Below are 20735 nucleotides of genomic sequence, written 5' to 3'. Positions count from 1 at the left end.
ACTAGGCACCTTTGGAACAGCATATGGAAATTGCTTTACATAATTCCTCTGCTAGGATTCTTTAATTGTATTAATTGAATCGGTAAACTTAATCATGTTGAAGGTGTAAAATATGCCTTCACGTGTCGTTGATTTGAACATGTCGTTGGCTTGATATGGTTAAGAAGATATCCAGGTGGGGTTCACCCGTTGCGTATCCGTACATCCTCGGTAATTGCATCATCGGTCCAAGGTTATCATATCATTCCTCAACAACAACCAGTTACGAGGTCATCTCCCATCTCAAATTTGACAATTAAAAAGACGCAACTCACTAAACCAACTTCTTGGCCACTAGAAATTCCATCTCAGAGACAAACTAGGCACCCAGGCCTACAGTTACTGCAACTTCTACCCAGCGCATTCGCTAGCTACGCAAACATGCTTCTCATCGGTCTCACAGGCTCGATTGCCACGGGCAAATCGACAGTCTCATCAATGCTATCCTCACAGCCATATGACCTGCCAATCATAGACGCAGACATTCTGGCCCGCAAGGTCGTGGAACCTGGAACTCGTGGCTATCAAGCCATTGTGAAACACTTTGGACCTACAACGCCAGAGCTACTTGTGGAGCCCTCAGATAAAATGCCAGAAGATGGACCCGATGGAAAGGGCAGACCTCTCAACAGGCCAGCTCTAGGACGACGTGTGTTTGGCGATAGCGAGGAAAGGAAGAAGGACCGTTCAGTACTCAACCATATTGTACACCCAGCCGTACGGTGGGAAATGTTCAAATCTGTAGTCGGATACTACTTCCGTGGCCACTGGGCAGTTGTGCTCGATATACCACTGCTCTTTGAAAGTGGCCTCGACAAACTCTGTGGTGTCGCGGCTGTCGTTGCCGTCCGCGACCCAGCAATCCAGATGCAGCGCCTGCGAGCGCGGGATCCTCACCTCAGCGCAGAAGATGCAGAGAACAGAGTGCGCAGCCAGACCGATGTGCGGGAAAAGGCTCAGAGGTGCGAGGAACGGGGAGAAGGCAAGGGTATCGTGCTTTGGAATGATGGATCGCGAGAGGATTTACAGGTGCAGCTGGACAAGGCGATCAAGGGGTTGAAGAAGGAGACTCCGGACTGGTGGACGTGGTTGCTTCTTGGATGTCCACCTCTGGCTGTTGCAGTTGCGACGTGGAGGTTTTGGCAGAATCTGATTATCAACGAGAGATGGGAGGAGAAGAAATTGCAGGCTAAACTGTAGGTAGAGTCATTTGCTGGCATCCAACTAAAGTTTGAACGCAGAAATTTACATAAGGAAGGAAACACCATGAGCCTGATATGGTGGCAGGTGGACTGCAGAAAAATCAGTAAGGATTTAGTGACTGATGGAAATATTAAACCAGCTTTAGTGTATATATGGGCTAGTAGTAGATCATCAGTATTTTCTTCTGGTCTTCTTGCAGTCGTTGTTTTTATTCAATCCACCTGGGCAGTTAGAGAGGCAGTAACGTATCTCTACCTCTTCTTTTGTGCTCAAGGTCACATGCTATCTGGCAGTGAATCACTGCACCTACCTACTTGTGCATTCAACGTGCGTTGGGCAGCAGAGAGCCTTTTATTTTGCTCTCACTTCTTCCACCTTTCACATCCACATTCATCCCACCTTTCTCCCTTCTCCAAGAGTACTCAATCAAGCAAGTCACACAAGTGCGCCATGAGACGGTGAGTCTTTCTTCTAAAGCTCGAGGGTCAACGTTTATGCTACCCCCTGGCCTCTGTGGATGTCTCTAATATAAATGCAGGTCCAGGATGAATGGCGTCTGGGACATCGATCTGTACACTTCGAAAAAGAAGTTGAACACAACGAAGTTTGTTCTAAAGATGGAAGCAAGGTGGTTGCAGATGATAACTAAAAAGGACGTCTCCGATACCGAGACACAGGCCTTCAAAAGCATCGTCGAGACTGTTACCACCCAAACCATCCGAGAAATCAGTGATCTACCGGTCCCTTCATCTTGGGCAGAAATCATTGCCCTCAAGATCTTGTTCCCAGGTCACTTCTTGTCATCTGAACATGCGGTTGTCGCCCAAGAGAAGTTCCCCAATGCCAACCTGCATCAGTGGAAGCTCAACGAAAACGGTCCCACACCCAGTCTAGATTGGATCGATAACCGGTCCCGATCCACACCAAGAAGCCTTTCCGATCGTGTGACAAGAAGCGAAACAGCCCGAGATAATGCAGAGCTTAAGCACCCACGATCTAGAGAGGCTGCTGACGACATCGGAAAGAAAGAGAACCCTCTCAAGAAACGACGTTTAGCACCTACGAGTACTGTCGAAGAAAATGCCAAAGATGCTATAGATGATACAGTCGACGATACTATCGAGGACATGGTGAAGGACGTCGAATATTCTGTCGCCGATCCGAGCACTTCCAAGCAGGCAAATGCTCCCCTATCAGATGGCCCTGGAGACTCTGGAGATTCTGAGGACTCCAATGAATTTTGGAGTGAATTCGACGACAAGCTCGCTACAGTCCGCAAAGCAGTTAAAGAAGGCACCGAGATCACTCCACGAATGCTGAATGGTCTTCGAAAGGCTCACCTAACGGAGCCCAAGAAACAGCACCCTGACGAAATTTTCAAGGACATCAAGAAGCAGCATGCGCGGGAGTTGCGAAATGTTCGAGCCAGGTATGAAGGTGTTATCGCAACATGGCTCAAGGGCGTCGCGAGTGGAGTAAGGGTCCTCCAGACCACACGTCGGGAGCTCTCGATGTCGAGCAACCACGAGGAGTAATGAGAATTATTGCACTCACAGAAGGGAACCCTGGGATCAGCTTATTTTAGGACTGTGCCGGAGCGTTGCTGTTGCCGTTGGGCGACTATTGAGAGTGACGATGAGCTATGCGGTACAACATTAAGCTTCGACAGTGGCTATCACTAAATACCTAGTGGAAGGTAGTCTAGGCTGGCATAAAGTGCCCAACGTTCTCCACCCTATTGATAATTTCTTTCAAGTTGAATGCTTCACATTGCTGGTGCTCAGATAAATTGTAGAATTTGCATATGCGTATTTTGTCTATGTGCAGATTTTGCTCAAGAACGCTAATCGCCTTGCTTTTGTTCGCTAGTAGAAAACTCGAAATATTACATCATATATACATTCCATTAACTCGTGCGTTACACTGGGTATCCATAATCCTATCAACCATCATTCATCACATGCGCTTAAAAGAAGCTGCGGAGCACTCGCTTAGGGGCGTCGGCCCAGACGAAAGGCTCCTTGGGCTCCTCCTCCTCGAGGAAGACAGCTCCAGTGCTGAGATCCATCTCAGAAGGTCGGACATACATCTGCCACTTGCGAGTGCAGACCTTGTAACCGACGTAGAGGAGGGTGACAGAGAAGAAAGCCAGGTAAGAGCTGAAGAAGGCCTCAGCGGCAGGAGAGGCTCCAGAGGCAGGGTAGAGAGCAGTGTAGAAAGAGGCGATGAGAGCGAGAATGTTGAGTCCAAGTCCGAGGTAAGAACCAGCAACGCCGAAGGGGGTCTTGTAGGGGATGAGGCCGAGGTTGACACCCTGTGCCTTCATACCAGCGCGCATGCGGATGTGGGCAAGGCAGATAGAACCCCAGACGAAGAGGAAACCGAGACCAGTAAGGGCCAGGAGCCAGCCAAAGATCTCCATACCCTGAGGAGCGGCACCGATGTAGGCGAGGAGACCGAAAGCGATCTGGAGGAGAACACAGTAGAGAGGGCGGCCCTTGGAGTCGATGTACTTGAAGAAGCCGGGGGCCATGTTGCGCTCAGCCATGGCCTGGATGGTTCGGGTGGAACCGAAAGTGCAGGAGTTGGCAACAGAGAGGACAGCAACAGTGATGACAGCGTTCATGATGCTAGGGAGGACCTTGATACCAGCATCCTGGATAGCAAGAACGAAGGGAGAGGCCTTAGTGTTGGCACCGCTGGCACCCATGAGACGAGGGTCGTTGGCGGGGAGGATGAGACCGACGATGAACAGGTTGAGGATGTAGAAAATGGCAATTCGCCAGAAAACCTGCTTGCTAGCCATGGGGATGGATCGGCGGGGGTCGGCGGACTCGGCAGCAGCAAGACCAACCATCTCAGTACCACCGAAAGAGAAAGCAGCGACGACAAAGACAGCGCAGAAACCCTTGAAGCTGGTGAAAGCACCAGGGTCCTGCCAGTACTTGACACCAATGTAGCCCTGGTCGCCGACACCACCACAGTTGATGACAATACCAAGGATGATGAAACCAACACAGGCGCAGATCTTGATGATGGAGAGCACAAACTCGACCTCACCGTATCCTCGAACACCGAAGAACTGAATACCAATGAGAGTGACAAGGAAGACGGAGACCCAGACAGCCATGTTGATATCTTCTCTCCAGAACTTGATGGTGATGGAGGCAGCGATCAGTTCAAAGGGGAGCACAGTCAACCAAGCCAAAGCGTATTGCCAACCCATGGCGAAGCCCCAAGAAGGATCGACGAAGCGGCAGATGTATGTGAAGAAGGCACCGTTGACGGGGTAGAGGACAGCCATCTCAGCCAGGGCCAAGCATGTGCAGAGAAGCATGATACCGATGATGAGGTAACCGATGAGGAGAGCAGCGGGGCCACCCTTCTGAAGGGCACCACCCGAACCGACGAAGAGACCAGCACCGATGGCACCACCTATGAATACAAGTTAGCAATGTGCTGAGAGGCGTCAAGAAGGAGAAGTGAAGTCATACCGATGGCAATCATCTGCATGTGTCGGTTCTTGAGATCTCGCTGGAGACCACCGTTCTTGACCTCGCCGGTCTCGACATCTTGGTTCTCGCTGACATCGAGAACGGCCTCCTTGCCGTAGTCAGCTTGGGGAGGAGTAGAAGCCATGGCTACTATTCGTGGGTGGTAGTTGTGAAAAGTAGTGTGGTGTATGAGAGAGATGAGAGGTAAAGGAAGTTGAGAGTGATGAAAGCTCTTGTTTCTTCAATTCCAACAACGAGGGAGGATGTGCCGGTATTTGTACTCGACTTCTTGACAGCTGCACAACATACCGACAACATGGATGGAGCTGTTACAATGGTCTAGATTTGGTGGCGCTGGGGTCAACACGATGGGAGCTACCGACTAGAGTTGGGGTTGCAGATGGGCATGGAGACGGGCGAAGGGTGTTGGTTTAGCGTGACGGGTCAAGCTTAGAGTTAATGGTGTGCAGAACGGGGAGTCTAACCCATCTTGCTTTCCCCCAAAGAGTTTATCTTGAGACTAAACAGCAGATTGACGAAGCTATTGGTTAGCTTGCATACAGCTGCCGTATCATGGTGGGTACAGATTTTTCCCATGCCTGCCTGGAATACAGTAGCACGACGGTAGTTTGCCCCCCCTTATCTCAGTCCCATCTTTGTTTCTGGCCTTTCTCTCGGCGAGGGCGAGAGGCTTCACAGCCGAGAATCTTGTCGTCCATGACCGGCCCGGTCACGTCTAGATCTCAAAACCTGGAAATGGCTCGTGCTGTTTCGATAAACGGTTGAAAGCGCGCTTAAATCGCCTGTGGTTCGATAATATTTTTTATACCGTTATCTTGACTGACTCGTTGTCAGAATTGCAATGTCAGTGCCCAGGTACTGACTGTAGAGTTTAGGTGCGGGCGAGTTGCTTCCTCCTTCCATGAGAATAAGGAATAAGGTTATCCAGAATGCTACCCAAATGTGTCAGATTCTTATTACTGTATTGCTAGGAGATGAGCTGCACTTACCCATGCCTCAGGTACCATTCAGCTGTCTTGTTCGCTGTTGGACTAAACGCGCCCCAGACGCCGAGTGATGACGCTTGTATGGGTATGATCCTTTAGCCTCAACACCTTGTCTGTCTGCAATCAGCACAACGCCTGCGTTTCGGCCCCGCAGCCAGATTGAGCTACTTTGGGAAGGTCGTTATCATGGAACTTGTCCGTCTTCGGGTGACTCTTGTTGAGATCATCAAATTATGATTCCCAGCGTTTTGTATCATATTACATGGCGAATGCTGTTATTGGGACCGAGTGTTTGGGTCAAAGTTAAGCAAGGTCAAGGTCCTGGTGCAACTCCAGCCTTGCCCAGACTTTTGGATCTGCAGTCAAGATCCCGTCTAGTGTGCTGCAGAACTTGGCAACGTGATGCCCTGGATGCCAATAGATCGCCAAGGACCTCCAACTGCCTGACAGCTCAAACAGAGAGGCGCTCTTTTGGAGAGGCCTTTGAACTCCCAGCTCCTTTTAGCCGCTCCCCCACATGCTCCAAGACCACCCTCACGCGGCCGCTTTCACCTAAACAAGGATTGCCGACCAACACTAGTTCTAGGGCTAGAAAGCCAAAAGCTTCCAGATCCCCAAATCTTGGCTCCCTATTGGCTCTAGGTAATCGCATGCGCCGGTGGTATCGATGAATACGGAACCATGCTCTTTGTAGGCCAACTAGCGAATTTGGAGGCATCTTCCCCTCACCCGCCGACTTCGCTGCTGTTTGACCGCCAACTAAGGCAAAGCGTTATCTTTTTGCCAGGCACTTCACTCTTTTTTCGGCGTTTCCTTGACTAGGGCACTCCAACGTTGATACCGATTGTGGCTTGAAATCTCCTCACGATATGTTTCCCCTCACGAAGAATTTGCAACTCCCGTGTAGAACAAGAATGACGCTCAAGAATCTCGTTACGTTATGTCTTCTTGGCTTTCTGGGGAAAATGGATACGATGCCGTGGTAGCCACGAGGCCTCCCCAGACCCGTATTGAAAATCTGGGGATGCTCCAGACTCTCGAGTCTAGACACTCAACGTGATGATTCCATTACGAAATCGCTTCCGTTGCATCTTGATTATATTTCTGGGGTAAAGCGAAAGGAGGTTTGAACGTAATCTCACTCTCCCTGGTTCGTTCGGAGAGACCCATTCCTGTAATGACTCCAATTATTAGCCTATGCAAGCTAGCTTGAACAGGAAGGTATTGACACATCTTGTGCGGAGAAAGCGCTCAATGTTTCCACTGCGGAGCCGTCAGCCCGTTCTAGACCTCTGGTTTTTTTCTTTCTTTCTCACGCAAGATCCTTTGGTGGTTTAACAAGGAAAGTCCCACGTGAAACCATCACATAAACAATTGCTGTCCTCAACGATACTTTGTTTGTGATCACTGATCCAGGATTAGTTTGACCAGTGGCGTCCCTAGCACTCATATTATCACCCCAGAAAACGAGTCGTGCCATGTTGGCTGACTTGTTATGCCGGCTCTTGCCATCCTGCTGTTCCATCCGAAACATAGGTAGGTATGGCATGATCAGAACATCGATATTACTTGTTGGTCTCATTCTTGTCCTGCTCAGCTACTGGATGCCCTTTCCTGAGACATTGCCATGGCAGCGAATTGCAATCCGTCCATTTTCGGGGTTGCCAGCCATTCAACGTTCCCTCGTTCATATCGTGATAACCATACAGCGTCCTTGTTGACAGCCTCCAATGCCTCCCGAACTTGAACGTTCTGCTCCAAAACCCCCGCAAGCAGATCGAGAATGTCGTCAAACATTTCCTCATCCACTTGAACATGCGACACGAGAGCTGTCAATAGTTCGACCGTGCCCTCCCATAATCGTACTGGTGACGCAAATTTCCCCAGGCTACCTGAAGACGATGTGACCATTCGCGTTAGAGGCTTGCCGCTTAAACTGTCACCATTTTTCAGGGGCACAAGTACTCGGTTATCATCGCTTTCTCTTCCCCACGTAATGTCAGCTTCCCCATGGGGTCTGGCCCATCTCGGTGAGGCGGAAGCTTGGTGTTTAATTTTGCTGCACCAATCGCGAAGCCAGTCAGCCCAGTCGGTCTTGAACCGAGAGCTAAGAAAGTCCCCCGCAGCAACGCAAAGTCCAGCAAGCGCGTGGCAAGCTTCGATCGCGATATAAGCTTCTGGGTCATGCAACCTGTCGATCACGACGGGCCAGATCGAATTGACCAGTGGCAAAAACGCTTCTTCATCGGGTGCCAAAGCAGTGGAGACATTTGTTAAAAGCTCAAGCAGTGATCTTCGCAACGTTGGTGTCGGCGATGTAAGGTAATGCTGTGTGAGGTTTGCCACTCTCAGCAATAGCTGGTACGTCTGCGTATTGGGCGGTTTCTCTGGCTCTTGGGGAGGTTCTGCCACCTCCTCATCCTTGCCCTCTTTCCACGGCATCTTCGGGTGTCCTTTCACATTATCCATTTCCATCTTTTCAGAGACTGCCCGCTGCTTTCTTTTCTCCAATACACCCATGAGATCGGAGAGACCTGGTACTTTCTTGTGTTGTTTCCTGTGGTCTGGTCTCGAATTTGTTTGATGTTCAAGCAATAACATATCTGAAAGAACACCTTGATTCACAACCTCTTTGAGCACGATGAAAAGGTTCTCTACAAACAGAGGATAGCCGTGGTAGTTGTCAAGGGCTCCGAAAATGGAGTCGACGACGTCGTCTAGATAGGGCACCAGACGGGGACCTGCCAGTCGGATCATCATGGTCAGTACATTGATCGACGCGGGTGATATGTCCAAGCTATTGAGTCTCAGGGAGACTGAGTTGACCATGTAATCAACATTCCGGATAATAAGTTCCGACACGTTGGCATATCCACAGGAGGCGGCCAGACTGTTCAACGTAGCGATCGCATGCTTTTGAAGCTGTACATTCTTGGATCCTAGAAATGTTGCAACTGGAAAGAGTACGTCGATCAGTTCGGGACGAAAAGATTCACCAGACCTCTGTGCCGTATAAGCGATTGCTTCTAAAGCCAAGGCTTCGGAGCGCCAGTCAACTGGATCTGTATCTGTATGTCGATCAAGAATCTGCACTGAATTGGTGTAAAGCTCATTAAATATGGCGTCGATATCCAAGGATGTATCTGCTACTGACGACAGATTAAAAAACATGTCTTCTTCGGCAGATGATTTGTGGCTCGCTTTCACAATCTGAAAGCAGAGCCAAAACGTAGCAACCTGGCCAACATGGTTGTCGGAATCTTGAACTTGTTCCAACATATTGCCTGCAAACCTTGCGTGTTGCGGCGATGTGCCGAGAAATGTAACGAGCGATGATAACTCGTTTCGGAGCTTCTTTTGGGATTCGGCGGGGAGCAGGACTGGTTGGTATTGTGTATCTTCAGAATCTGCCGATGCCTCTCCTTGATCTATCAGCCGAACATCCATGTTCTCATTCGTCGCCGGTAACTTTGATGCTTGTATCAGGGCTATGACACTATCCCGGAGCATCATCGACATCGATTCGTCAAGTGTCGATGATTGTATGTGCAACTCTTTCAAGAGCTCGAGTCCCTTGATGACATTTCGTATCGCGTCTATCTTTGCATCATCATCTGCAGACTGCATCAATCGTGAAAGACTGGACATCCAGTTGTATGTTGTTGTCTTGGCGATTTCGCCAAGTTCCGGATAGATGCTGATGAGATCTCGTAGACTGGTCCGCGTCAAAGACACTTTGTGTCCGGTTTCTCCAAGTATCATAGCTGTCTCGACGAGTATGTTTGCACAGTTGGATAGTGTTTTGTGGCATTCGTCGAGGAGAATCACGCAAAGCTTGTTGAGAGCGTTCTTGACCTCGACTGAATCGTGAGACCGCAATTTCATCATGGCAGCAAGCGCTTTCTTGATTTGAATAGTGCTTGCCTTGAGCCAAGCCGGTGATAGAATCTTATTATCGTGGACTTCATCTTCATCTTCAGATTCAGTCTTGGCTAGTATGGACCGTGTCCGAAGATCAGCCATGACACTGGTCAACACAAGGCCTACCGTCTCTAAAGATTTGGCGAGAACGATGGCTTTGTATCGGTTAGGAGATGATGAGACTTTTGCTAGTGAGGAGATCGTGCCGGGTAGGAAGCTAGCCAACGCAGCCAACTCTTTCACAGCATGATACACAGCTTGCAAAGCCCGTAATGCTTCCTGCTGAATCTGCGGCGTGGCACCATCAACCACCCCATTTAACATGACTGTTACTCCGTGTCCAAGAGCAGGTATTGACTCAGTTTCGGAAAGTCCTGAGGCTGCTTTGGTCGCCAAGCCGGCTGTATTGAAGAGGGCCGTCAACCCACGAAAAGCTTCCAATACAGTCTCCTCAGCAACAGGGCGTGCCGGGCCAGATGAAGGCGTTCCATCAATGATGAAAGTGAGAAGACTTAGAAGCTGCCGGACGAGCTCCGCAGAAATTTTTTCTTTCCAGCCATGTGTGATAAGGATCGTGAGTGTCTTGATACAATTTTCTATCAAGGGCATGGGGTATTGGTCCATCTGACGGAAAACATGGTGGATAGGAAAGAAGACATATTCAGAGAACTTGTCATCCAGCATTAAAGGATTCCGTCTGATTTGGTCGTCGAGAGTTTCATGAAGGAGCCTTGTCTGCTCGCTTAGTTCTCGAAATGAAGCTGGTGCATCAGCTTGTCGTATCGCCAATTGACTTATCTTGACGCAGCATGGTTTGAGCTACAATTGTCAGTTGGAGGTCCTTAATGGATAACACGAGATACCGCCTTACCCTTTGAAAGAACTCGTTCCTCTCTTGGCTGCTGACCGTAGACTCCATGGTTAATGAAGCGAAGCGCTTCCAGCTTCCTATTCGTGCATATTCTCCACAGCTTCTGTAAAGCTGAGCCAAAGAGTTAGCGAACACGAACGCGAGTACGTAAGTGCAGTGTAGCAATGGCAGATATGAGGGTTTGGGATCAAGGTGGATGGGAAGGGATAATGACTGACAGGTTAAATACACCAACACTGGAGGAAGCGATTCAAAGCTTGGTTCTGGTTTGTCAGTTGGTTTATTCGGAAGACAAATTTGGAGTGTGGAGGGGTTCAGCCTGGAGCTATGAATGGAAAGAGCTTTCTGGCCCCTGTATACAGTGCTTTAGTTCTATAAACACTGTCCCCTCCTTTCGAGTGTGCCTGAACAGTCGCAGCTTTATATAAATAAAAATTATACGGATATATAATTTTATATTATATATCAATCATTTTTAGTGTGATATTTCACCTATATCAAGTATGTTCTTAATGCCTTTCTTACAGTGCATGCCTGTCAACTTCCTCGCTGTGAATAAACAATCCGACAGCATCAGGCTCCTCCTTGATGCCATTCTCCACACCACTCAGTCCATGCTACTTTTTGCACAGTGCTCTAGTCAAGCAGGTGCATCATTACCCGCAATCACCGTTTTAGAGACAAACATCAACTGAGATCATAATTTAGGTACTTCCCAAGCCTAACGAATCCAGTTCCGTCTTTTTTCAAGCTCAGATCAGTTCTATCAAGGTGAAGCTTGGCTGAGAAACAACCCTGCATATTCGAAAGTACCCCTCCATCACTTCAGGCATAAATAGCAGAGTCCTCCAACACCAGTTTTCCACCTCTCAGCTCTATAAAGCTACAGCAATGGCGCCTTCCGGTCCTTTCCCCGTCACTGTCCATCCCTTTGACTCCGAGTGCCGAGGCTCAGCTGCCTACGAAGTTGGCTTGACTTCTGCTCACAATGCTATCGTCTTCATCGGCGGGCTTACTGATGGCCCGCATACTATTCCCTACACCCGGCTCCTAGCTGAGCGACTAGAACAGGCAGCAGATCTGGGCTACTCTGTTTTTGAGTTCCGTATGAGAAGTTCTTTTTCAGGATTTGGTACTTCGAACCTGTCCAACGACGTGGAGGACATATCTGCATTGGCCAAGTATCTCCGAGGCATTGGGAAGAAAAAGATCGTCCTCTTTGGTTCATCCACCGGTTGCCAGGTAATTAAATATGATATCTTGCCTATATTTATCATGTAAGCATCCTGACCAGTGACAGGACTGTATTGAGTATGCCGACTACCCAAAACACAACAACGAGCCGGTGGATGGCTTCATTTTGCAAGGGCCAGTGTCGGATCGTGAGACACTAGACTTGATCATGCCCGATCCTCAGCCGAGTCTTGATCTCGCAGCCAAGATGATCTCTGAGGGCAAGGGCGGTGATTGTATGCCCTTTGACATGATCCCAGCTGTTCTGGGAGCACCGATTTCGGCTTATCGATTCCAATCTCTGGCCAGCAAAGGGTATGTTGAGTGGTCGTCCAACCAACCAGAAATACAATGTGCTAATAGCTTGAAAGTGGCGACGATGACTATTTCTCGTCAGACCTCGATGACGAAATCCTAGAGAAGAACTGGTCACGATTCAAGAAGCCAGTGCTAGTCCTGCACTCTGCTGAGGATGAATTTGTTCCCGCGCGTATTGACCAAGCTGCAAGTAACAAAAAGTATAAGGAATTGAACTCGACCGCCGTCAGCGACCTATCTGGGCTGATCCCTGGCGCAAGCCATACCGTTGAGCAGCTCGAATCGCAAGAGTGGCTTTCCAAGACAGTGATTGAGTTTTTGAAAACAGTATAAGTTACATGTCGATAGGCTGTTGGTACGTACCTATAGATACAAGCCGGGGAAAACGAACGATACGTACATTTGACAACTGAAAACGGCTTGATTATAAATATATGTCCGTTTATACTGCTGCTATGTGCGAATAGTTTACTTGGTTACTTCACTTGCGCGAAGCTATCAAAGTGACCAATCAATTGTATCTGTATAGGGTAGGATCACTTTGACTGGGAAGGGACCCTAACAATCGGCAACTTAAACTCCGTTCACTATATCCAGCAAGAACTCCACCGAGTAGCTTACCTACACGATTATTTGTCCAGACAGACCAAGCAAGCCTAGACCGCATGTTAGTTCAGCTAGTCCAGGCAACTCATGCAGATAGCATGGGTCCATGTTCGCATCGGGTCGGTTCCTAAGGATACCGATGTAGGATTTGCAGCAAAATTCTGGGGCAGCTTACCAACCATCAATGACAAGGGCCTGTAATTCGACAAGATTCTGCTTGTCATACTTACGGTAGGCAGGTAGCGGTACCCAGTTAACTCTTGCTTGATCCCGTGGAAGTCGCCAAAGAGCAAAGACTCTTTTTTTGTTCTTTTCTTTTCTTTTCTTTTCTTTCACTCCAACGCTCGCTCCTCAGAAGCGACCGACCGGATTCAGTTTCGGACCTGTGTCTTTTTAGTCTGTGTCTTGGTCCATTGCGCCGTCTCCGGTTCACGGCGCCCGCTCGCACTGACGTCGATCCGCGCGAGCTTCCGAAGCTCCCAAAAATCTTATTCTACCATCGTCATCAAGACGCGCTGCCGCCTTGGTCATCTTACGAAGCATCCACCACGTCCCTCTAGCATGAGGTGACGATTGCGCAAGACAATTTCGACACCTTGAACTCTTTGAGTAACAACTACTGCAACAATGGCTTTCTTTAACGAGCAGCAGCAGCAGCAGCAGCAGGTTCTCTTGGAGACGGGCTCGTTCACAGGCTTTCGTCCGCTGCAAGAGCTTGGTGCGAACTATTTCACCGTCAGCCCATTCAAACAACCTCTGTGCGGAAACCCAGAAGGATGGGGCCCCATGAGTCCGCATCGCTATGATTTCACACCTTGCTTTATCGATGTCTGGATTGCTTCCGTGTCTGTGTTTGGTCTTTTGTTCGGATCGCTCGCTGTTTGGTGGTTGCTCGCCAAGAAGCCCAAGCAGGAGGGACAGACCAAGAACGCGCACTTCTACATTAAACAGGTTGATACTATTGCCAAAGTTACTTTGTCGTGCTATCGTTCAATTGAGCTGACCAATCATCTTAGTCCCTTCTCGCAATCATCATCCTCGACGTCATTGCCCAGTTCATTGTCCAGATTATTTACATGCCTCATATCTGGTATGGCGACTTCCGAGTGTTGACCACTTTCCTGACTATCCTGTCGCTACTCGTCATCTTTTCTGTGCAATGGGTCGAACATTCGCGCATTCGATATCCCAGCGGCATCGCTCTCTTCTACTGGCTCTTCCTCCTAATATCCTACGGCGTAAAGCTACGATCTCTTATCTCGCAGCAAATATACGAGTCCAACCTGCCATACTTCATCATTTACTGCGTCGGAGTCGGACTGTCCCTCGCCGAATTTCTTATCGAGTGGCTATGGCCCAGAAGCAATGGCCCTAGTGGATATGAAGCCATTCAAGAGGAAGAGGAATGCCCCGTAGAGTATGCCAACGCCTTCTCCCAGCTCGCATTTTCTTGGATGACACCAATGATGCGATATGGTTACAAGGTGTATTTGACTGAGGAAGACCTCTGGGCTCTTGCCAAGGACGATAAGACAAAAACCACTGGCGCTCGCTTCGACGAAGCCTGGAGGTACGAATTAGAAAACCACAAGAAACCTTCGTTGTGGAGAGTTTTGTTCAAGGCATATGGCGGACCCTACTGTGTTGCTGCAATCTTCAAGTTCTTCAACGATATTGCTCAATACATTCAGCCTCAACTGCTCCGCCTGCTCATCTCGTTTGTCGATTCGTACGGCGAGGGCAAGACTCCGCAGCCCATCATCAAGGGTGCTGCTATTGCACTGGCCATGTTCTCCTGTGCAGTTTTGCAAACAACTATGGTGCACCAGTATTTCCAGCTCGCTTTTGTGACTGGCATGCGTATCAAGGGTGGTCTTTCCTCAGCCATCTACCGCAAGTCTCTTCGACTGTCGAGCGAGGGTAGAGCCGCAAAGTCCACTGGCGATATCGTCAACTATATGGCTGTCGATGGCCAACGTTTGCAGGATCTTACCCAATTCGCACAGCAACTCTGGTCTGCGCCATTCCAGATCATCATTTGCATGGTATCTTTATACAACCTGGTTGGTTGGTCCATGATGGCGGGTATTGTTGTCATGATTGTTATGATGCCGATCCAAGGCTTTGTAGCTCGTATTATGAAGAACATGCAAAAGGAACAGATGAAGAACAAGGATTCCAGGAGCCGTCTGATCAACGAGATTATCAACAACATGAAGAGCATCAAGCTTTATGCCTGGGGATCTGCCTTTATGAACAAGCTCAACTTTGTCCGAAATGAGAAGGAGCTCAAGAATTTGCGAAAGATTGGCGCCACGCAAGCTTTTGCCAATTTCACTTGGACTACAGCGCCTTTCTTCGTGTCCTGCTCAACCTTTACCGTCTTCGTTCTGACCCAGGACAAGCCCCTGACCACTGACATCGTCTTCCCTGCGCTGGCCTTGTTCAACCTCCTGACTTTCCCACTTGCTATCCTCCCCATGGTTATCACATCCATTGTCGAAGCCTCTGTTGCCATTGGACGACTGACAAGCTTCCTCACCGCCGAGGAGCTCCAGCCCAATGCAATTACAATCAAGCCTGCCCCCGAGCAGCTTGGTGAAGAGAGTATTATTATCCGTGATGGTACATTTTCATGGAACCGCCACGAGAACAAGTCTACACTGACTGATATTGAATACACTGCTTACAAGGGCGAGCTTTCTTGTGTTGTCGGTCGTGTTGGTTCCGGCAAGTCCTCTTTCCTACAAAGCATTCTTGGCGACCTATGGAAGGTGAAGGGCAATGTCGAGGTGCGAGGAACTGTCGCATATGCATCTCAACAAACCTGGATTCTGAACGCTACTGTTAAGGAGAACATCATTTTCGGTTACAAGTACGACGCCGAGTTCTACGAGAAAACTGTACATGCATGCGCGCTGGTCGATGACTTTGCCCAGCTTCCAGACGGAGATGAGACCGTTGTTGGTGAAAGAGGTATCTCCTTGAGTGGCGGTCAGAAGGCTCGTGTCTCCCTAGCTCGCGCTGTCTATGCTCGTGCCGATATTTACCTTCTCGACGACGTTCTCTCTGCTGTTGATTCTCATGTTGGCCGTCACATCATCGACAACGTCCTGGGAACTCGTGGTCTACTTGCCTCGAAGACTCGAATTCTTGCCACTAACGCCATCGCTGTGCTTCGTCAGGCTAGCTACGTGAGTCTGATCAAGGACGGACAGATTATCGAGCGAGGAACGTATAAAGAGCTGGTTGCTCAGAAGGGTCCTGTCGCTGAGCTTCTCAAGACTGCCGGACAAGAGTCTGGCAATGCCAGCAGTGAGCCTAGCTCCAGTGCTTCAAGCAGTAAAGCCGCTACAATCATCGAACCAGACGTTGGTCAGGCCAAGGAAGAGCTTGAAGAGGCTCAGGAACAAGTCCCGGAGATGGCCCCTATCAAGACTGCCGCTAGTGCCAAGCCTCGCTCAAGTAGCATGGCAACTCTTCGTCGTGCCAGCACTGCTAGTTTCAGGGGTCCTCGAGGCAAGCTCACAGATGAGGAAATCGCAGGTTCCAAGACTAAGCAGAGCAAGGAGCATCTGGAGCAAGGCAAGGTCAAGTGGTCAGTCTATGGCGAATACGCCAAGATGAACAACATCTATGCTGTCGCTCTTTACTTGTTTATGCTGCTCGCTTCGCAAACTGCCAACATTGGTGGCTCGGTTTGGCTCAAGGAGTGGTCTGAGCGAAACCAAAAGTCCAACTCAAACGATCACGTCGGCAAGTACATCGGCATCTACTTTGCATTTGGTATCGGAGCCTCCGCCCTCACTGTTATTCAAACCCTGATTCTCTGGATTTTCTGCTCCATTGAGGCGTCTCGAAAGCTTCACGAGCGCATGGCCAACGCTATCTTCCGCTCTCCCATGTCCTTCTTCGACACAACACCAGCTGGAAGAATCCTTAACCGATTCTCCAGTGACATCTACCGCGTCGACGAAGTCCTGGCCAGGACCTTCAATATGCTTTTTGTCAATGCCGCTCGATCAGGATTCACTTTGATTGTCATCTCGGTCGCGACACCGGCTTTCATCGCTTTAATCATCCCTCTCGCCCTGACTTACTACTTCATCCAGAGATACTACCTCAGGACATCCCGTGAGCTCAAGCGACTTGATAGTGTCAGCCGCAGCCCCATCTATGCACACTTCCAGGAATCGCTTGGTGGTATTTCAACCATTCGGGCATACCGACAGCAGCAGCGATTTGAGCTGGAGAACGAATGGCGTGTTGACGCTAACCTCCGTGCTTACTTCCCTTCCATCAGTGCCAATCGCTGGCTCGCCGTCCGCCTCGAGTTCATCGGCGCTATCGTCATTCTAGCTGCTGCTGGCTTTTCCATCATGTCCGTCACTGGTACTAGGCACCTCAGCCCCGGTATTGTTGGTCTGGCCATGTCATATGCTCTGCAGATTACAACTTCACTCAACTGGATCGTCCGCCAAACTGTAGAGGTTGAGACTAATATTGTATCGGTGGAGCGTGTCCTTGAATATGCAGCTCTACCCAGCGAGGCACCCGAGATTATTACCAAGAACCGACCCCCTGTCTCGTGGCCTGCCAAGGGCGAGGTTGATTTTGTCAACTATAGCACACGTTATCGCGAGGGCCTGGATTTGGTGCTCAAAAATATAAGCCTCGACATCAAGTCGCACGAGAAGATCGGCGTCGTTGGTCGCACTGGAGCGGGCAAGTCATCGCTCACACTCGCCTTGTTCCGTCTCATCGAACCGGCAACGGGCCACATCGGCATTGATAATGTCGATACATCTGCCATTGGTTTGCTCGATCTACGCCGAAGACTGGCCATTATTCCACAGGACGCAGCACTATTCGAAGGCACTGTCCGGGATAATCTTGACCCTGGACACGTCCATGACGACACTGAGCTTTGGAGTGTATTGGGTAAGTAAATTACAGCATTTCAACCCTGTTGTGACCACACCCGCTCAAACAAGCGCTTCTTTTGTAATTGCATGCTGCGTAACATTTGCTGACATATAGCCCTATAGAGCACGCGCGACTCAAGGACCACGTTTCAAGCATGGATGGTGGGTTGGAGGCCAAGATTAACGAAGGAGGTAAGTCAACTCACGGCACTGCGCTTTCTGTCGGCATTTCTTGACCGGCCTGCGATTTCCCTCACCGGTCACCCGAGCATCTGGTTCGGCTTGCCCTGGCTTCATCGAATGTGGTGTGCACAGGCATCTGGCCCTTGTCTTTGATGATGAACAGTCTCTTTTCTGTAAAAATCTGGAAGATGAGGGATATGTTTTGATGCACGCCTCGCATGAAGATGAAGTCCCGTGGTTTGGTCTCTTGGCCAAGCAAAGACCAGCTACCTGGCTCTTGGATTCTCAGCCATACCTGTAAGCTTCACATGTTCAACGGCTAATGTTTGTCATTGCAGGCTCCAACCTTTCTCAAGGCCAAAGACAGCTGGTCTCGCTCGCTCGCGCAATGCTTACCCCGTCCAACATCCTTGTTCTGGACGAGGCTACTGCTGCCGTCGATGTTGAGACGGACGCAATGCTGCAGAGCACCCTCCGATCACCCCTGTTCGCAAACCGCACCATCATCACTGTAGCCCATCGCCTCAATACCATCCTCGACAGCGACCGTGTGGTGGTGCTTGATAAGGGTGAGGTGGTTGAGTTTGATAGTCCAGCTGAGCTTTTCAAAAAGCAAGGCGTTTTCTATGGACTTATGAAACAAGCTGGCTTGGAACTAGAATAGGTAGTCATGTGTTGGGTTTCGGAGTTGTCATAATAATGGAGATTGTATATAAAAAACCTTGCAAGAGTAGTTGAGATATGCTATGAATAAAAGAGATGGAATCATGGTAACTATGCTTTGTTCCAGCTAGACGGTACAGCTCCCATTGATTTCATCGGGCTCCCGAGAGACGTGGAATACCTCGCAGCAACGTATTAGAGAAGGCCGTCCTCTTGATTGCATGCACGCTCCTTGAAATTTGCCTCGTGAAAAAAAGTAATTGTAAGATTGTTCGGCGAGCCACTCGAAAGAGAAGAGAAGCCTACACTGACGGTGGATGGCTAAGCAGAACGGCCGTGCGCAGCAGCACATGCTGATTATCCCCGGCGACAAGGGGGTAAGAGGTGGTGAGGTGGCAGGGATTGGTACCCCTGGTTGACATCCACGGACGAATCTGAAAAGACTCTAATAAATGACAAGGGGGACTTGACACGTTACATGCTGGGGTAACCACAATAGTACATGTACATGCCGGTATGGTCGGATGGTATTCCGTAAAGACCGGACAGTGCATATAGCACGGCGACTCTATCAACGCGAGGTTGGATTGAGAGTTGCCAAGAGAAGTTCTCTTCTCTCACAGACTCTGAAAGACCTATCCGTAGCTGCTGATGGTGTGATGTACCGAGACAACAGCCATCGGAATTTCCATTGACGTGACGTGACGCTGTGTCCGTGTCTTGTGCCCTTCCAGTTCAACATCAACTTCATTCAAAGCTCGACTCCTCAACTTTTCTTATCGCCTAAATAGATAGAGCATCGGTGTCTTTCCCCCGAGACTAATAGTGTCCCCGCCAAGGGTCTGTGACTATGCAATTTAGTCAAATTCTTTGCTAAAAGCAGAACATGCCGCTTATGTAACAGCAGACGACATGTGGTGCTTTCTAGAAGCGAAGGTAAATACAGTACCAAGCCCGAGATCTACCCTTTGGCGGACCTTTACTGTTGCTGAGTTCACTGTATTCCTCTGCTATTGGAAGAATGTAGACGTGCGGCGCTGAGAAGGTTTTCCCAGCGTGTTGAATGACACGAGTTTTACATAGACATAAAATGAACCGCAGATGGATTCATACCAATAGCAAGAGTGATATTGTTGTATGCTTCGGGATATAATCTTCTGTCTAGACCTTGGACGAGCTAACCTAGGCTGTTGAAGTTATTTGATAAGGGGCTGCACTCAAGCTCCGTTCTGGTCTGCCTCTTTAGGAAACATATGTTCGGCACAATAGCTGCGTCAAAGATGGCCTGGTCAGTTAACGACTCTGATGGAACCCGCCACGTCTGCATCTTTGAATCAAAATGAGAAACAAGACGCGTACCTATTCAAAGCAAGGAGCAGAAGCAACATGTTATTAAGCGAATACAAGTGCTGATGGGGCGGGGTTGGGTTGAGTCAACACAATGTTGAGAAGCGTCGCAGATGATAATTCCAGGGTGGCGGCCCGTAACGAGATCTGGATGTTAAACTCGTCTCTCATGTCTCCGCTCTCAAGCCTCGGAAAGTGAGACAGACAGTGATGGTGAACACACAATATGGAGCACCTGACTATGAGAGAAGGGACGGGGCTGGCGGAACTCGACCCGGACACTCTTTTGCAATTGTTTAAATATCTAAGAGGTGACGCGATAGAACTGCATATGTGTTTTTATCTGCATCATGCGAGGCAGTTGGCTAGCTTAATATTGACGATGACATTGAGACTTTTTGAAGAAGTTGCCACATCCAAGCCTTCAGCTTCATCGACTGTCTCAGAAACAGAGCAGCTCGCTCGTGAGGAATGTCTCCGGGACCCTATAATTTGTCCAGTTGTATTGTACCGAGTATAACTACTGTATGGTCAGTAGCCACTTGAAAATCAAGATGTAAGGCTTGGGCTGTATACATGGGTGCACAGGCGCACTGCTGACTCAGCTACATCAATGGTCCAGCATTGCGCTGATCCAGGGATTGATGCTCCTGTATGAAACATGCCCATCGTTGGTCGCGATTCAACAATACCAGCAGGGACAGGCCGAACAGCCTACTTAGCAGGGCTCGATAATAGCAGAAGTACATCGCGACGACTGTCTCTTGATACCTGCAGGGCCATCATCCTTTTGTCATCCAATAGAGTTGACCAGCCACGTAGCAGAGTTTCCAAATAGGCCAGATGAGATCGGCAATGAGCCGATGACGTTGAGCACTCCTGCTGCTAAGGGCAAGCGATGGTCGTAATTGATCCCAGTCCGAAC

At 49.3% G+C, this 20735-nt stretch overlaps 6 protein-coding genes across 6 annotated transcripts; 4 read left to right on the top strand and 2 right to left on the bottom strand.

Moving 5' to 3' along the window:
* Positions 1-732: 732 nt before the first annotated feature.
* On the top strand, positions 733-1351 carry FGSG_12759 (dephospho-CoA kinase). The gene has a single exon (XM_011325826.1). It carries the CDS (start codon positions 769-771, stop codon positions 1237-1239), a length of 471 nt encoding a protein of 156 aa, XP_011324128.1. The 5' UTR covers positions 733-768; the 3' UTR covers positions 1240-1351.
* Positions 1352-1692: 341 nt separating this feature from the next.
* FGSG_12758 (uncharacterized protein) lies at positions 1693-2777 on the top strand (the record flags this gene model as incomplete). The annotated part of the gene is made up of 2 exons (XM_011325825.1): positions 1693-1700; positions 1781-2777. 2 exons carry the CDS (start codon positions 1693-1695, stop codon positions 2775-2777), a joined length of 1005 nt encoding a protein of 334 aa, XP_011324127.1.
* Positions 2778-3048: 271 nt separating this feature from the next.
* On the bottom strand, positions 3049-4881 carry FGSG_05574 (uncharacterized protein; the record flags this gene model as incomplete). Its single annotated transcript, XM_011325824.1, has 2 exons — positions 3049-4677; positions 4737-4881. The coding sequence occupies 2 exons, from the start codon at positions 4879-4881 to the stop codon at positions 3209-3211; spliced, it is 1614 nt and encodes a 537-aa protein (XP_011324126.1). The 3' UTR covers positions 3049-3208.
* A 2455-nt stretch (positions 4882-7336) lies between these two features.
* FGSG_05573 (uncharacterized protein) lies at positions 7337-10583 on the bottom strand (the record flags this gene model as incomplete). Its single annotated transcript, XM_011325823.1, has 2 exons — positions 7337-10483; positions 10536-10583. 2 exons carry the CDS (start codon positions 10581-10583, stop codon positions 7337-7339), a joined length of 3195 nt encoding a protein of 1064 aa, XP_011324125.1.
* Positions 10584-11217: 634 nt separating this feature from the next.
* Positions 11218-12478, top strand: FGSG_05572 (uncharacterized protein). The gene is made up of 3 exons (XM_011325822.1): positions 11218-11777; positions 11836-12083; positions 12140-12478. Exons 1-3 carry the CDS (start codon positions 11427-11429, stop codon positions 12417-12419), a joined length of 879 nt encoding a protein of 292 aa, XP_011324124.1. The 5' UTR covers positions 11218-11426; the 3' UTR covers positions 12420-12478.
* Positions 12479-13319: 841 nt separating this feature from the next.
* Positions 13320-18464, top strand: FGSG_05571 (metal resistance protein YCF1; the record flags this gene model as incomplete). Its single annotated transcript, XM_011325821.1, has 4 exons — positions 13320-13661; positions 13709-17633; positions 17741-17809; positions 18139-18464. 4 exons carry the CDS (start codon positions 13320-13322, stop codon positions 18462-18464), a joined length of 4662 nt encoding a protein of 1553 aa, XP_011324123.1.
* Positions 18465-20735: the final 2271 nt, after the last annotated feature.

The sequence above is a fragment of the Fusarium graminearum genome, chromosome 3, assembly GCF_000240135.3.
Source record: "Fusarium graminearum PH-1 chromosome 3, whole genome shotgun sequence".
Taxonomy (NCBI): Eukaryota; Fungi; Ascomycota; class Sordariomycetes; order Hypocreales; family Nectriaceae; genus Fusarium; species Fusarium graminearum.
The sequence above is the reverse complement of the archived record's forward strand: the minus strand, read 5'-3'. Positions and strand labels throughout refer to the sequence as shown.

Bases quoted from the DNA above. Each gene is read 5' to 3' on its own strand.
- FGSG_12759 (XM_011325826.1), top strand. From the start codon at position 769: ATGTTCAAATCTGTAGTCGGATACTACTTCCGTGGCCACTGGGCAGTT.
- FGSG_05572 (XM_011325822.1), top strand. From the start codon at position 11,427: ATGGCGCCTTCCGGTCCTTTCCCCGTCACTGTCCATCCCTTTGACTCC. The intron at 11,778-11,835 runs GTAATTAAATAT...GACCAGTGACAG, and splicing joins GTTCATCCACCGGTTGCCAG to GACTGTATTGAGTATGCCGA. The intron at 12,084-12,139 runs GTATGTTGAGTG...ATAGCTTGAAAG, and splicing joins CAATCTCTGGCCAGCAAAGG to TGGCGACGATGACTATTTCT.